Source organism: Seriola aureovittata, chromosome 17 (assembly GCF_021018895.1).
Source record: "Seriola aureovittata isolate HTS-2021-v1 ecotype China chromosome 17, ASM2101889v1, whole genome shotgun sequence".
Taxonomy (NCBI): domain Eukaryota; kingdom Metazoa; phylum Chordata; class Actinopteri; order Carangiformes; family Carangidae; genus Seriola; species Seriola aureovittata.
The window spans coordinates 5872047-5886817 of NC_079380.1; the positions used below are offsets into that span (position 1 = coordinate 5872047).

Genomic DNA, 14771 nt, shown 5'->3' on the forward strand with positions numbered 1-14771 from the left:
TTCTTATCGAAGCAGCCGCAGGGAAATTTCTCTTCTTCCACTGTCATAAATCTTTTCATCAGTGCATCTTTCTAGTAAATGCTTGACCCATCTCACAGTTGACCTGTTTATTCTCATAATAATCCGCTGATTTAATTACTTTAGGAAAATAACCAGCCTCCTTTCAATTACTTTTAGATTACCTTGTCCCCAAAGTCCCTGGAACTTGCAGCTAAACAGATAATTCACTCTAATTAATTAGAAAATCTAGCAATATTCTTATAGCATCATCATCTTCAACAGGGATTAAAATTTCTATAGATATGTGCAGAATATGTTCCTGTCATTAATAGAAAATGTTGTCATTTATTTTTCTATTCACAGTATATTATAAGAGTTAAAGGAGAGGATCAGCGCCATTCTCATGTCTGAACACGACTTCCTCGAATGTGTAGTGACCTTTACTCACCAGGATCAGATGACCAGTGGTGAAAGTCTGGCTATCAGCTGGTCATGCTTTTATGTATGTGTGTGTGTGTGTGTGTGTGTGTGTGTGTGTGTGTGTGTGTGTAAGTAAACTCTGGTGAATAGTCCTCAGCTGCCTCTCTCGTGGGTCCGCTCCTGTCCTCCCCTCTCCAAACAATAGCTTGTTGTATTTCCTCCCATCGTGCCTCTCTTCTCCACCGCACATCTGCATCCTCCAGTTCTCCTCCTCCCCCTCCGGCCCTCCGTAACCTCCGCTCCCTCTGCATGACCTCGCCATATCCGTGCTCGAGCCCTCGTCATCGGGGAACGTGCGCACGTTTCCCCCTTTGTTTTCCCCAGAGGGCTTGGGCGGGGGGAAGTTTGGTGACATTTGGATGTTCTGTATCTCGTGGGTCTTCCACGGTGCTCGGCCAACAGCTTTTCCTCTGACCTCTCCCTGAACTGGTCCTAATGTTTATGAACCCTGGCCAGCCAACCCGCCACCACACCCACACTACACATTCCTGCATACATATGGGGCTCCGCTGCTTCCAGTGATGACGTCCACCTCGGTTTTATTTATGAGATCTTCACTGACTGCAGGCCAACGTCAAGTGTCATGCATTGTGTTGCAGATGTGGAATGCATAATATGAATTAGGTGGTGCTGCAGGAGCCTGTGTCATCAACTTATCTGATGATTTTGCTTCATGGCCTCAGTCACCTTTTGACTTTTCAGCACCAACGCTGCCAGAGTTTGTGGTTTCATTCCAACTGGAGGAAAACATACTCATTAATAGCACCATAAGGTGCTTCGGTCTACTGAATGTCAGATGTTATCAATCATCTCCTCTCATAAAGCTCCACAGCCGTGTGTTTGAGGTTTGTGTGCTAGATTCCACACATCCTCAGAGCGCCGTTTATACTGGCCGTCACTAAACCTTTTATTTTCCCCACCAGCCAATTACGGTGGCTTCCATACTTGTGCAGCTGCTTCTTGTTGGAGTGTCAGTGTATGGGACTGAGTTACACCAGGTTACACTGAGGATTCTCCGGAAATACTTGATGTGTGAGGCTTCCAGCTCCTGCAAGTGAGAGTGATGAGTGACAGCAGCCACAGTGGACAGGTCAAGTCCTTGTTAATGGCAAACTGCAGATTCTGCACATTAAAATTCAAGTTTTAAAGTTTTTTTTTTTGTTCTGTGTGCTCCAATATCGAAACATCCTGGATAATTTAAAGGTCCCATATTGTATAAAGGTAGATTTCTATGTCTTCTTTGATTATAAAGCAGGTGAAGGTTCTATTGTGAAAGTATCAAAGCGCTCAGTCCACAGAGAAATGCACACAGCCTGTATTCAGGAACTGAGCCTTAAAACCAGCCGTCAGGACTTCTTGAATTCTGTGATGTCACAACAAAGCAGTCACCACTTTCAGCCACGCCCCAAGCCCCGCCCACATGGACCCACAATCCAACCTTGCAGGATTTGGATTTATGTGTGTTTACCCAAAATCTGCTATATTTTTATTGGATCACTCAGAAAACAGTCAGCCAAACAGAAGAGAGGCTCAGAGCATGACCTCTGATTGGCTCACCAACCTGTTGTTACTAGAGCTCCAGAGAGAAGCCTGAGAGAGGAGATGTAAAACTACACTGAGATGGTTTTTGGTTCCTAAAATCACAAATATGTCTTCTTATGGATACTTTGGAAATGTTGCAATTGGGAGGAAAACACTGAGTCATAGTTGCCAAATTCATCTAAAACTGTCTAGAGGTACAAACAACAGGATTTTAAAAAAAGAGGTATTTTCTCAGTTTCACAGTTTCAAGTTTCAACTTTTGTACCAACCTCTTTTTTGTCACTGTCTCTGCAGAACAAAAACGTTTTGAACCCTGGATGCCTGAAATCACCCGTCTCCCGACTCTGTAACTCAGTGAACTTAGTCCTAGAGTGAAGACCTTAAACACACTGTCTCTGTGCCACAAGCCTGGAAGAATATGCGTGTTGTTAGAGGTTTGCAGTTAATGCTTAAAGTAAGAAGAACAGGTGGCTGGATCTCTTGGTTTTGGTGAAAGAAAGCTCGGTCCTGGTGTAGATCTTCATGGCTGCTGTCAGACCTGTAGGCAGGGCCTCAGGCGTTATGAGCCTCAGTGCACAGCTGATTACAGATGGGATTGAAAAATGAGAAGCCAGAGAATGTTTTGGAAGAAGGACTGTTGCAAAAAAAAAAAAAATTAGTGAGTTATAAGGAAAGAAGGATTTTTCTGTATCTTATTTCTCCCGGGACTCCTAGATTATTGTTCTCATTCATTATTCACCAGCTGACAAAGCCCCTTGCTATTTAAGCATGAGCTCAAGTGTAGTTACATCTCTCACTTTTATAGATCCATTGTTCCTGGGAGCTACGATAAAAGTCTGATGTGTCTTGAAAATGGTTTCCTCTCCTCTCTACTACCCACCCCACCCCACCCCCACCTCAGTCTGTCTGCTCGGGAGGTCTTACCCTAGTTTAGAGAATGCTAATTCAGTCTGACCACTAAGCGGGAGTCTGGGCTGTGTGGGTGAACCGTCTCTGTGTTCCCCGGGCCTGGCATCGCCGGCGGCGGATCAGCTGCACTGATAGGAGAGGGAAACCAGGGCAACCTCCAACCCGACCCGCCAATCACATCGCTCGCTCGCGCTCTCATCACTGCAGTGACAAATGACCCCATCTACCCCGCCCCCCCCCCCCCCCCCCCCCCCCGCCCTAACCACCACATGCAGTCACAGGTGTATGTGAAACCTGTGTCAGGACACCTGTTTGTGTGTTTGTGTGTGTGTGTGTGTGTGTGTGTGTGTGTGTGTGTGTGTGTGTGTGTGTGTGTGTCAGTGTGTGTGTGTGAGAGAGAGAGAGAGTCTTTGTGGCTTAACAGGGTGAGTGTGTGCACCAGCTCGTGTTTCATTCTGCAGACGGGTTTAAAGAAAGTGGTTCATGACAGAAAAATATTTTGTGTCTGCACATGAGGTTGCATATCGTGTGTCTCTCTGTGTGCTGTGTTTGTGTTAGTGAGCAGTGTGAGAATCCCCACTCAGGAAATCACAGGGACCACCTTCACACACAAGCAAAGGATGTTTTTTTTATTTTCCTTAATTCACTCACTCAGGACCTAAAAATGGGCTTCCTCTTTGCTGCACAGAGAGAAATTCACCATCAGAGAGAGCACATTACACTGCTGTTAAAGCCCACACACACACACACACACACACACACACACACACGCTTCCACTGTCATCCCAGAAAAACACCAAGGTTACATAATGCAGAGTAATACCTCAAGAGTACACATTCACAAACACCAAACCACAGCCCCTATCACCGTTACAGGACTCACATCTGAACTCTGTTACTCAGGCAATAAAATGTTCATTTATTCGGTTCAGTTTGTTGATGTTGTAACACCGCCACAGCCGGTCTGGGTAAAAAAAAAAAAAAGAGATGCTTAGGTTCACATTTGTATTTCATACTTTGTCTCACCACAAGCTAATGATAGGTTAAGAAAGACAAGAGTCCTTGAGGAAAACGTGGAGATCAATGCAGAAGAGATGGAGCTCAGCAACCAGTCTTCTCTTTGGTGTTGACGGTAGCCTCATGGCGACCAGGTGTCTCCCCGCCCCACACTTAACACCTGAGATCACTGCCAGGCCGCTGCAGCTGAGACGTGCTGTGGCGTGAGATCATCTTTATTTCGATGAAAATCACAAGCGAGCCAATGAGGACGTAGATTGAGAGATGTATTAATGAGGACGAGCCAGACGTGGTATCCATCCCATTATTTTTTCATGAATCCGAAAAACATTTCAGATGTCCCCACCCGCCCCTGCTGTTGAACGCTGGGTGTGGAGCAATAACAGTGGCCTCTGTGTCAGTCTGGATTCCACTGTGTTTTGGGGGAAAATTCCTCCTCGCTGCTAACAGTCATGTTATGGAAGCCAAGTGCAATTTGTGCCAAAATGTGAGTATGTAAGGATTCAGGGAGAAGACAAAACCCTGCAGTGTGTCCTGTTTCTCCAGAGAGAGAAAAACAAAACAGATAGGTGTTTTGTTTTTTTTTTGTTTTTTTTTTTTGGACGTTTCCTAATTGACAAGTGTAAACAACTCAATGAATCTTGAGGAGAACAAATGCAATTAGCAGCAAGAATTTGCTTAAGCTGCTTTCTCTTCCCCGTGCAGTGGTTAAGTGTTTGTGGATGGTCTTAAATCACACTCTGCCCCTACCTAGAGACAAGACTCCAGTCTAAAGAGGTGGCTATACAGAAAGAAATCAGGAAACCAGGGAAATAACAGGAACCAACGCACTGGGTTGATAAAAGTTTATAAGTAATCTCTGTGCATATTTGTGAAGATTAGCAGAAACCAGCAGCAGCCATTCAGGACTGTTCAAGGCTGCAGCCGCGCGCCACTCTCTTGTGTGATCTGTGTCTACATATGTATGGAGGTGTGTGTGTGTGTGTGTGTGTGTGTGTGTGTGTGTGTGTGTGTGTTGTGTGTGTGTGTGTGTGTGTGTTTGTGTGTGTGTGTGTGTGTGTGTATTTGTGAAATGAGGTGGGGTGCGGTAAGGGGCTCTTGGCACAGCTTAGCAGTCTTGTGATTGGAGATCAGGAGTTTGTTCTAGCGGATTCAAAATCAGGCACCTTCTTCCTCTCTGGGCGCAATAACTCCTCGCAAACACAATTTAACACACCCACATATTTAAAAAACAAATCTATCAGATTATATAAATGGAATTTGTCCTGTTCTGTTGTCATCTCACCAATGATTTAGGGCTTGATGGGAAAGAAACTATTTGTTTCTTTAAGTACAAAAGCAATATGATAAGAACAAAGACTGATCTCTGCGGTGGTTGTTTTCCCGTCGCTCACTGACCTCATCGAGTAAACACAGGAGGGGGGAGTCGCTGTGTTTATGACAGCAGCGTTGGTTAAATATTAATATGTGAGTGCCCGGCTTAATGGATGCATCATCCTGTTGGACACTTCTTCACACCTGTATCTCAGGGTTGCTACTGTGTGGCGGAGTGAAAAACAGCTCTCAAAGACAAACAATGCATATTCAACGTTTTCTCACTTTGTTCTCTCTCTGCCCTCAGACCTCACACAAACATTCACTTGTGTACTTAAACCCCATGTGTCATAGGCAAACACATGTGTATTTGCTTGTAGTGTTTACATGTCTAAAAATATGTTTGCGTGTGGAGAAATATGCATGCAGTTACATTATGAGTACATCACATGTCACTGTGAGTAAATAACTCCTGAATATACACACGTCCTCACAGGTGGACGTCTGTCCGCCGAGAGGAACGAGCCACTCCGTCTGTCAAATACAAACTAATGACAAACTTGTGATCTGCCGTCAAATGACTCCTACATGTTCAAGGGGAAGAGCAGTCAATGAAACAAAATGGCTCCCTTTGCTCAGTCATTGCCGGCAATTTGGCCGAGGTTTCCTTGGCAACGCAAACCTGGTTTCTCACTGAGGACAAGGAGAGATGGTGTGCTGCTGTAACGCTGCCGCCACAGCACTCACATCCAACAGCTTGATTTTGTTTTCTCATGAGTTCTCGTCGCCTCAGTGTCAGCACGCGTGATTACAGTGATGCAGAGCCGTCTGTCCGTCTCACATGGGCTCCAACTACAAATCAGAAATGATTTTTGGTCTTTGGAGTGAACTTGAGGAAGGGGAAGGGGTCTGTTCAAATCATTTTTACATTTATTTTTAATCTAGGGACCATTTTTTGTAACAAAGTGCTCAGAAACAAACCTTCTCTCGTATCTGGTCAGAGATTAATAAAGAGGAGTATTTGAATTGGCCTTAATCTTATCATTAGATCATTCTTTTAGATAGTTCTTTTTTTTTTTGCCTGTGTCACTGTTGAATTCATGCGATAATGCAGCCTCAGAGAGCAAATGCCAGGATGTCACTGAGGAAATTGTGTTATTTGGGTAGTTTGCTGGCTCCGAATCATTTTCATGCAGAAATGAAGGGACCAGAGGTTCATCTGTGTCATCTAATGTTCTGCCCGTACAGCTGATATAAAGACATGATACTACTGAGTAGTACTACAAGATATTATTAAGATATTTAGTAGATGTACATGATCAAACATCATGAAAGAATTTAACTACTTGAAAAATTGTGCAATTACTGGCCCAGTTACTCAAAACAGACCATAGAAGAAGTGTGTGTAGTCAGTTTAGAAGGACAAAGGAAGAAGAGTTTCAGAATGACATCACATGATAAAATCTTAAATGTACCAAATTAGAAAAATATCTTCCTCTTTGGTTCCTTTTGCACAATCGAAATATGCAAAGACCTTCTCCCATATGCATGTGTGTGTATGTCTTTCTGCTTTCCACACTTTTTAAAATGGCTGTTATTTAAATGCTCATGTTGCTTTGTGTTGCATTACTCTCCGGTATCAGATAAGACGTGCTCTTAACTCGGCCAGGCATAAAAGACCTTTATGGATGCCTTTCATTTCAAGTCCTCAAGTCGGCCCATGTTTCAAACGAGCCACTGCTTATCAGTAACCTATTACTTCTTGCTCCGGCTGCCTCAGCAAACACCGGCTGAGGCATTTGCCACAACTATGTACACACGTTCAAATACAGCGAACGCAAACACAGATATCCCAAACATCCACTGAAGCACGCAGACCTACAGCATGTTGTCTTTTAAAAGTTATCTTGGACAATGTATCACATTGAGTTTTCAGCTGGCATGGTCACAAGGAGCTGTGTTTGTGTAATTTGTGATAGAATGTCCTCCAGTTCTCCTTTCCTAACAAAACAGATACTTCAGCTACATTTTTTCATCCAGTGGAATTCTAGGCAGGTTGTTTTGAATAAGGGAGCCAACAAAAAAAAAATTAGATGTGTCATTTGAGCTACAATGGCGACTTTCTCCAGAGTTCGATATGTGTGTGTCTGTGCATCTGTGTGTGGGTGTCTATTCTCCCGAGGGCCAGCTGGGGTAATTTGATTGTGTTCATTGCGCTCTTTACATACCCCTGAGCAAAACACATCCACGCCGTCTTGTTCGGGACAATAAATAATGTAAATCACATTTACCTGCCAAAGAAAACACATGCGGGATGGGAATTCTCGCTGCTGCCTGCAACAACTGCACTCGGTTCATCTTTTGTCAGGGGTCTTTGCAGTAGAAATCAAACAAAACCATGACCATGCATTAACCCGAGCCCTCGTCCATCAGGTGGTGTGGGTATCGCAGCCACCCAGCTGTGCCAGACGGTGAAGGATGTGACTGTGTTCGGCACGGCGTCGGCCAGCAAGCATGAGACCATCAGCCAGGGCGGAGTCACGCATGCCATCGACTATCGCACCAAGGACTATGTGGAGGAGGTCCGCAAGATCAGTCCCAAAGGTGAGACACTTGGCCATCAGTTTGTGTGTGGAGGGTTGTGCGAGTGGAAATAATGTTAGATAAATGGCCCAGTGTAAACTGTATATAAGTCAGGATTTACAGTGATATGCTCTGAGATTGTTTCATAGGAGGAATGGTCCAGATCGATGTATTCCCACTGGCACAGAGCAATACTGTGTGACTGCAGCATTTGTTGAACAGTGCTGAATAAAGTGCAGACAGTGATATGATCCATTTTCATACACTTTGTCTTTGTGTGTGTGTGTGTGTGTGTGTGTGTGTGTGCGTGTGTGTTTTTGGCTGCCATATAGGGAGTCATTATCCCTACCAAACAAACTCATTGCAATAAGGAGTGACTGTTTGGATTCACATCGCCATCAATAATGTATCTGCAGAGTTTTATGTAGATGTGGCCCTGGACTCACTAAGAGGCCACACACAAAAAAAAAATGCTGCTTTTCAGCAAAATGAAGCAACGTCCAGTTCCTGTTTCTTCTTGTGCCTACTGCTGTGTTGGAGACTCTTAATATGCTGGAGGCTCATTTCATAGTCAGCTCTCCAACCCGTCTCTGTTCTTTGTAGCACAGAGAGAGACAGACAGAGACGGATAAGAAGAGGGCAAGAACTGACACTTGAGACAGAATGTATCTAATTAGAAGCCTGGATCAATGTGCAGCCCTGCTCGCTACCTTTCCCCCTGTCTTTGGCTCCCTGTCAATTCATCTGTGCTGCGGTCAAGGCAGAGTCCTGCTGTGAGCCTCCCACAATCAATAGAAGCAGGGTTTAACGGAGCGAGGAGGGGTAGCCCAATTTGAGGAGTCCCCTCTGGCACAAAGGATCGTCATTAAGGTTGAGTCTACGGGGCCAGACATTAATAAGCCACAGAGAAACCTTCATAGTTAGGTTGCCATGCTTTACCATCTGCTCAGAGGTTGGTTTGTTATTCTGTCCACCCAGGAATGGAATGAACAATGATGGGGGAGATGTTTTATCCCTCTTGTTTTATCAGTGACAAGAATGAAAAAACATAAAACCAGTAAGATCTAACCCGCTCCCCTCCCCTCCCCTCCTCTCCTCTCCTCTCCTCTCCTGGCATACGTATGGGTTCCTCTTCATGTAAACATGGCACAACTTGGCTACACTCACTACTCCTAGTGAACTCTGGCATGCGGAGGGGGCTGCTGAGGAGACTTGGCAGGCTGCTCTCTGAATTAACACCAGTGATAACTGTCCACTTCTTGTCTCTCCTGCTCCAGGGCTGGACATAATACTGGACCCTCTCGGAGGATCAGACACCCATAAGGCCTACAACCTGCTGAAGCCTATGGGCAAACTTATTACCTATGGTAAGTTTAAAAAAATAAAATAAAATCCTTTACCTGAGAGTGCATCAGTCGTTTTGGAGCGGCTCTGTTTGAATCCTCACTGATACAAGACAGCTTGTCCAGGAGCTCACTAGGCAAGAATAGTCAAGAGTTAATACCCTGTAAATGTGATTAAAATGGTCAACTTGGAAGAATGCTTGCCAATTTCCCCAATCCCCACTGTTTCCCACACAACATAATTAGATTCAGAAGCACTTTTTTGCGCCAAAGTCAAATAAAAATTTAACTTGAAAGGCAAATTTGCTGTAAATGAAAAGTCTTCTCCAACAGCACTTGCCTTCAGGCTGGATGTGCCTCTCCAACCAAGCTTCACTTGAGTTTTATTTTTGACAGTTAACACAACATCTTATGTAGATAATACCTAAAGCCAAACATGTGGCTCATGAAGCTTGTTGGCAGCGCTGCACAGTATAGGAAGCATCAAGGGTTCTGTATAAGTTACCTGCACAAGCTAGCAGCCATAGACAGAAATGCCCATGAACAGGCTCTTCCTTAGTGGGGCTCATTAGCTGCCTGTTATCATTAACAGGAAGTTCTTTACTCAGTGTTACATGTGATTTATTGCAAAATAACAAGCATTTGATAGCAAAGCCCTCTAGCTGAATATTGACCACATCAGTTCAGTCTATAAAATAGTCATGGGTTTCCACACTTGCCGTACCATAAAGCTGCTTCCTGGTGGGCAGTGTGACCTCTCTGCAGAGGTCCGTGTCCTCAGTGTGCTGTGTGTCATCCGTGGGAAGGCCTTTACGCTCGCTCTGTTGCGATGCCAATCTGGAACCAGCGTGCATGCAACAGTGGGCGGGGTCGGCATCCACGGAGAACAGGGCTTTGCCTTTGCATGTTGCACAAAAACCCACTACCCAGCATGGTGCCCCCCTCCAATCCCCCCTCCTCGCCCATTCACCCGCTCTCACCCCTACAGAACCCCAACCTACCCGCCCGGTCCCTCTGTGCTGGCCGCTTCTCTTCCAGCTTATCAGAAGTATGCATGGCGGAACAATGGGCGTTCTATGCACACGAAACCTGGAATGTGTCTGAATGTAGCGGGCCGGGTCCCTCTCTTCTCTCAGAGCGAGCTTTGTGTCCCCTGTTTCCCCCGAGAGAGAGGCAGAGACATTGAGAGCATAGGAGGCTGTGTGAACACAGGAAGAGGGGATGGGGAGGTGATGTGGTGACAGTCAGAGCTGAGGTGCTAAAGTGGTTTTCAGGGTGAAAGGTGTAGGCGAGAGTGTGAAGGTACATGGGAACAGAGGTGGAACAAAAATATAAACCATAACTAATGAGCAGAGGCACTTGGCAGGAATTAATGTTGATTTGGCATGTCACCAAATACTGAATCAGTCTATTATTGTCGTAATTGTAATAAAATGTCATAAAATTGGAAAAACCTAAAAGATTTTTTTAACAAACACACATTCAATAACATAAAACAGTGAAGGCAGAAAATTCTCACATTTTTTCGTTATGGCTACATAGCCAGCGTTAGCATTAACAGCTCTTTACTTACAAGTGTAGAAGAAAGTTCAGCATCAAACTTCATTCTTTTCTTCTCCTGAAGTTAGCATGCTAACCAGCTAGCTCCGACCTGTCTTGCCACTCTCCAATAGCAACTCACTGTAGCCTCCTATCTCCCCTGAAGAAGTAGCACTGCTCAGAGGGAGTATTACAACCTCTTGTCTTGCAAACACAACAATGGCCCAGCAAGAAACCAGATTTCAGCAGCAGCAGCAACGTACAATTATCCCCTTTAAAATAACTTTGGTCAATTATTTTTCATCAATCAAATAATCAAGTGACGGTTTCACCACTAAAACAGGTGAAGGCAGGTGATTAGGTGACAGCAAAGTGGGTGAGGTCAGAGCAGAATAAGGAAAGGAAGAAAGTGGGAGTCAGGGCAGATAACTTGATAGTAGATGAATCACACTTCTAAACAACGCATCATTAGGAAATCAGTTATAGACAGGGAGTTAGAAATTTACCTGAGAATAAGAATACACACCTGCACAGACTGTCTTCGACAGACTTTATCTCCCAGGCATCCAGACTTTATCTTCTCTGTCAGGTACGGCTAACATGCTGGCAGGCCAGAAGAAGAACCTGCTCGCCGTGGCCAAGAACTGGTACCACCAGTTCTCCATCCACACGCTCAGCCTGATCCAGGGCAACAAGTCGGTGTGCGGCTTCCACTTGGGCTACCTGGACGGTGAGACAGAGCTCATCGCACAGGCCATGAACACCATCCTGGATCTCTACAAGCAGGGCAAGGTCAAGCCCCGCATCGACTCCACTTGGCATCTTGAGCAGGTCCGTGTCTTCCATTTTCTCCACGTACACTATTGTTTCTTATGTGGGTTGTGTCAGGAATGATTAAATTCTCTATATGCCCTATGAAGATAATGTTTTTTGCATTATCTCGTATAGTATTTGCAATTTTTATAACCAGCGTTGGGGAATATGATGATATATACAGTGAAACAATATTGTACTCCATCATTTCTACCAAGACCACAATATTTTACCATTAATATTTCTGGTTTCATTAGGACATTGCAGGCAGTGTCAAAAATCATTGAGGAGGGCTATTTCTTGGCACTAGTGAATATACATAAGTATAAGTATTATATATATATATATATTACAAATATAAAAGTGTATTTATAATTGAACCAAAAACAAATCTTATCTGTTTATTTAATCTATAAACTATTTTTCAGCTCAATTTGCTATGTCACAATATTTATCACTATCATGATAATAGAAAATGTATATTTTCCTAATCATCCACCCTATTCACTGTATTTCTATTGCCTCTATGACTGTATGAGCTGCCATTTTTTATGTCCCCTTAGGTTGAATCCATCCAAAGGTGTATTTCCAACAGCGGGCCTCTGTATTTGAATTTCAGATCCATTTATGCCTGGTTGTTAGTGTAACCAAACGCATCCGTGTGCGCCTCAGCCTGAATGACCAGATGATTCATTGTGACATGGCTGCATTTACATTATTCACATGAATGACATGCATTTTTACACCTCGTGCCTCCGACCCAGAATGACTGTGAACGTCAGGTGGGTCTATGCGCTTGGTAGTGGGGATCTGCAGGAGCTGGGTGTGGCCCAGATTCAATAAGACTCACATTCAGCAAGTTTGTCGACAAGAAGCACTGTATCTCCTCTATCGTAACTCACTCCAGCCAGACAGAGTCAGATTGTTGCTGACAAAATTAACACTGCGAGCAGATATGAATAGAGAGAGTGTGAAAAACACAGGGAGAGAAAGGGAGTCAGAGGCTGACATCTTCTGTTGTCAAAGTCGGAGCTGGTCAGTATTTTTGGCCTGTGTGGCTGCAGCCAGAGAGAATCACCCGCTGTCTTTCTCCGCCATCTGACGCTCTTTCTCTGCCCCTCCATCTGCCCGCTCTTCATATCAGACTCTTTCTCTCTGTCTTTAGGTTATTGACTCTCTCTCCTTCTCGCTGTGTTCTCTCCTTCTCCCTCCTCACAGTGCATCTTTTTTGCTTTTTCTCTCTTGTTGCTATGGTGACATCCTTTAGTCGGTGTGTGCGTCTGTCTCAGGGAGGGGCCCTGATGTATGAAAAAGAGACATTGAAGGAGGGTGGAAACACAGAGGGGAAAGGAAGGTATATCTCACTCTGGCTTGGTGTGTAAAAGCTTTTGGGGGGTGTCTGCGAACAGTGATGCTCATAGTAGCAGCAGACACAAAAGGCTGTTGGGCGATAGTAAATCAAATACTAGATGACTTATTACAAATGCCACGCCCTGCCCCCATCCTTCACAGCGTCTCTTCCATTGTCACTCTTTGTTTTTGCTCCAGTAATCAATAAATATGCTTGGGCAATATCTGTAAATTAGCATTATTATCCCTCCTTCCCCTGGTTTCTCTTCATTATCTACATCTGCACTGATACCCACAAGGATAACACAACAGTCATGTCTGTAGCCGCAAATAGCACACTCCAGTCCAGAGATGCCTGGGAGCCAGAGAGAGGCTGACGGATCTTAGAGAGCGAAGGGTGGAAGTGGGTGGAGTCGTCAGAAGGGCTTCAGTCGCTCTAACTGTGACTTTCATTCACATTGAAGATGATTCTTATAATTCTGGGACTCACCCCTCCCTCCTCCTCCTCCCTCCCTCCCTCCCTCCCTCCCTTTCAGTTTCACTGAGGCGTGTTCCTCGATCATCCGAAGGACACCAGTTGCTCCCTCTGTCGTCATCGCCCCCCACCCACCCACCATCCCTTCCACTTGCAACACCCACTCCCCCCTCTTTCCCATGTGTCTGAGTCGTCAGGGCCACGTTTCAGCCAGGCTTTACGTTGCTAGGAGATGGCCCCGTTGCCGTGGCATCAGTCGTTAGGTGGTCTGCCTGCCTCGCACAAACAGGGGGATTGGCTGAGGGAGTCGGGGAGGTGGGGGCGACGGAGACGGGAACAGACAGTGGACAGAGCTTGGTGGTCAAGAGGAGGGTGGGGCTGGTCTGGCTGGGATTGATACTCAGTGGGATCAATCCTTCTTTGGATGGGGGGGGGGGGGGTCGCCAAAAGTACAGTAACAGTTTTAACTATAAACAAAATACTACGACAAAATTGTGACTGTGGTCAGTGGATTAGCCACTTCTGATTTTACCACCAGTTTAACCCAGGAAGTGATTTGTCTGTCCCGGGGCTTCACCTGTGATGAAACACTCTCTTCCAGCTGTGGTTTATTGGTTAATTCATCTGCAACGGCCTCCTCACATCACAGGGAAGAAAAAAAAGTTAATACAATTATAATCATCATTTTATTTGCCTTGTTAGTGAGTCTGCCCAGTGAAAAGAAAATTAAATCCATTCAAATTCAGTTAAGACATCACAGCAGCAAGAATTCTCATAAATCATGATATAAGCGTTCAAAGTAGAGCAGTTCTTAAAAAGTCCATCACCTAAAATTGACCCCAGAGCCAGACCAGGGTCGAACCGGGGTCTCAGAACCAACATCACCTGCGTCATTCATGCTACGGGTCGACAGCCACAGGTCTGTGCGCCTGTGATTATCTGAGCTCAGAAGAGATAGAAACAAATGTCTCATTTTGTTTTGCACCTTCACAGTTTTCCTCAAACAAGCTCCCACTTTCTGCATCATGCCACCTCCATCTCTTGCCTACATATAATCTTAAATAATGGGAATAAATGTCATTATATTTATACCTAATAAATTCTAATATTGGAAGTATCTGTTTGTTATTCCCTCCATTTACTTTGTCATCCTCCTGTTTCTCTGCTGAAACAATCTCATTTCCTCTCAAAGATTATTAAAGTCTCGTCTAAACAAATGTAATTTCACATATGCTGCATATTAAACTAATATTTGAGGGGTGCCCGCTTGGAAGATTTGTTTCTGGTGTGTGGTAGCAAAACAAGATAATAAGCGCAGAATGCAGAGAGGCTCGTAGTGCTGTGGAAATGTGTTGGTGGAAGAGAAAACGGCTGCTGCTCTCAATAGATTTTTCTCAATGACGGGT

The 14771-nt window shown here is 44.7% G+C and overlaps 1 protein-coding gene across 1 annotated transcript in view; it reads left to right on the plus strand.

The window, feature by feature from the left end:
• Positions 1–14771, plus strand: part of vat1 (vesicle amine transport 1) — a 30680-nt gene that overhangs the window by 9859 nt on the left and 6050 nt on the right. The window contains exons 3-5 of the mRNA XM_056402590.1: positions 7696–7866; positions 9123–9212; positions 11317–11558. Of these exons, the coding sequence (XP_056258565.1) occupies positions 7696–7866; positions 9123–9212; positions 11317–11558 (503 nt within the window). The remainder of the gene's footprint in view (positions 1–7695; positions 7867–9122; positions 9213–11316; positions 11559–14771) is intronic.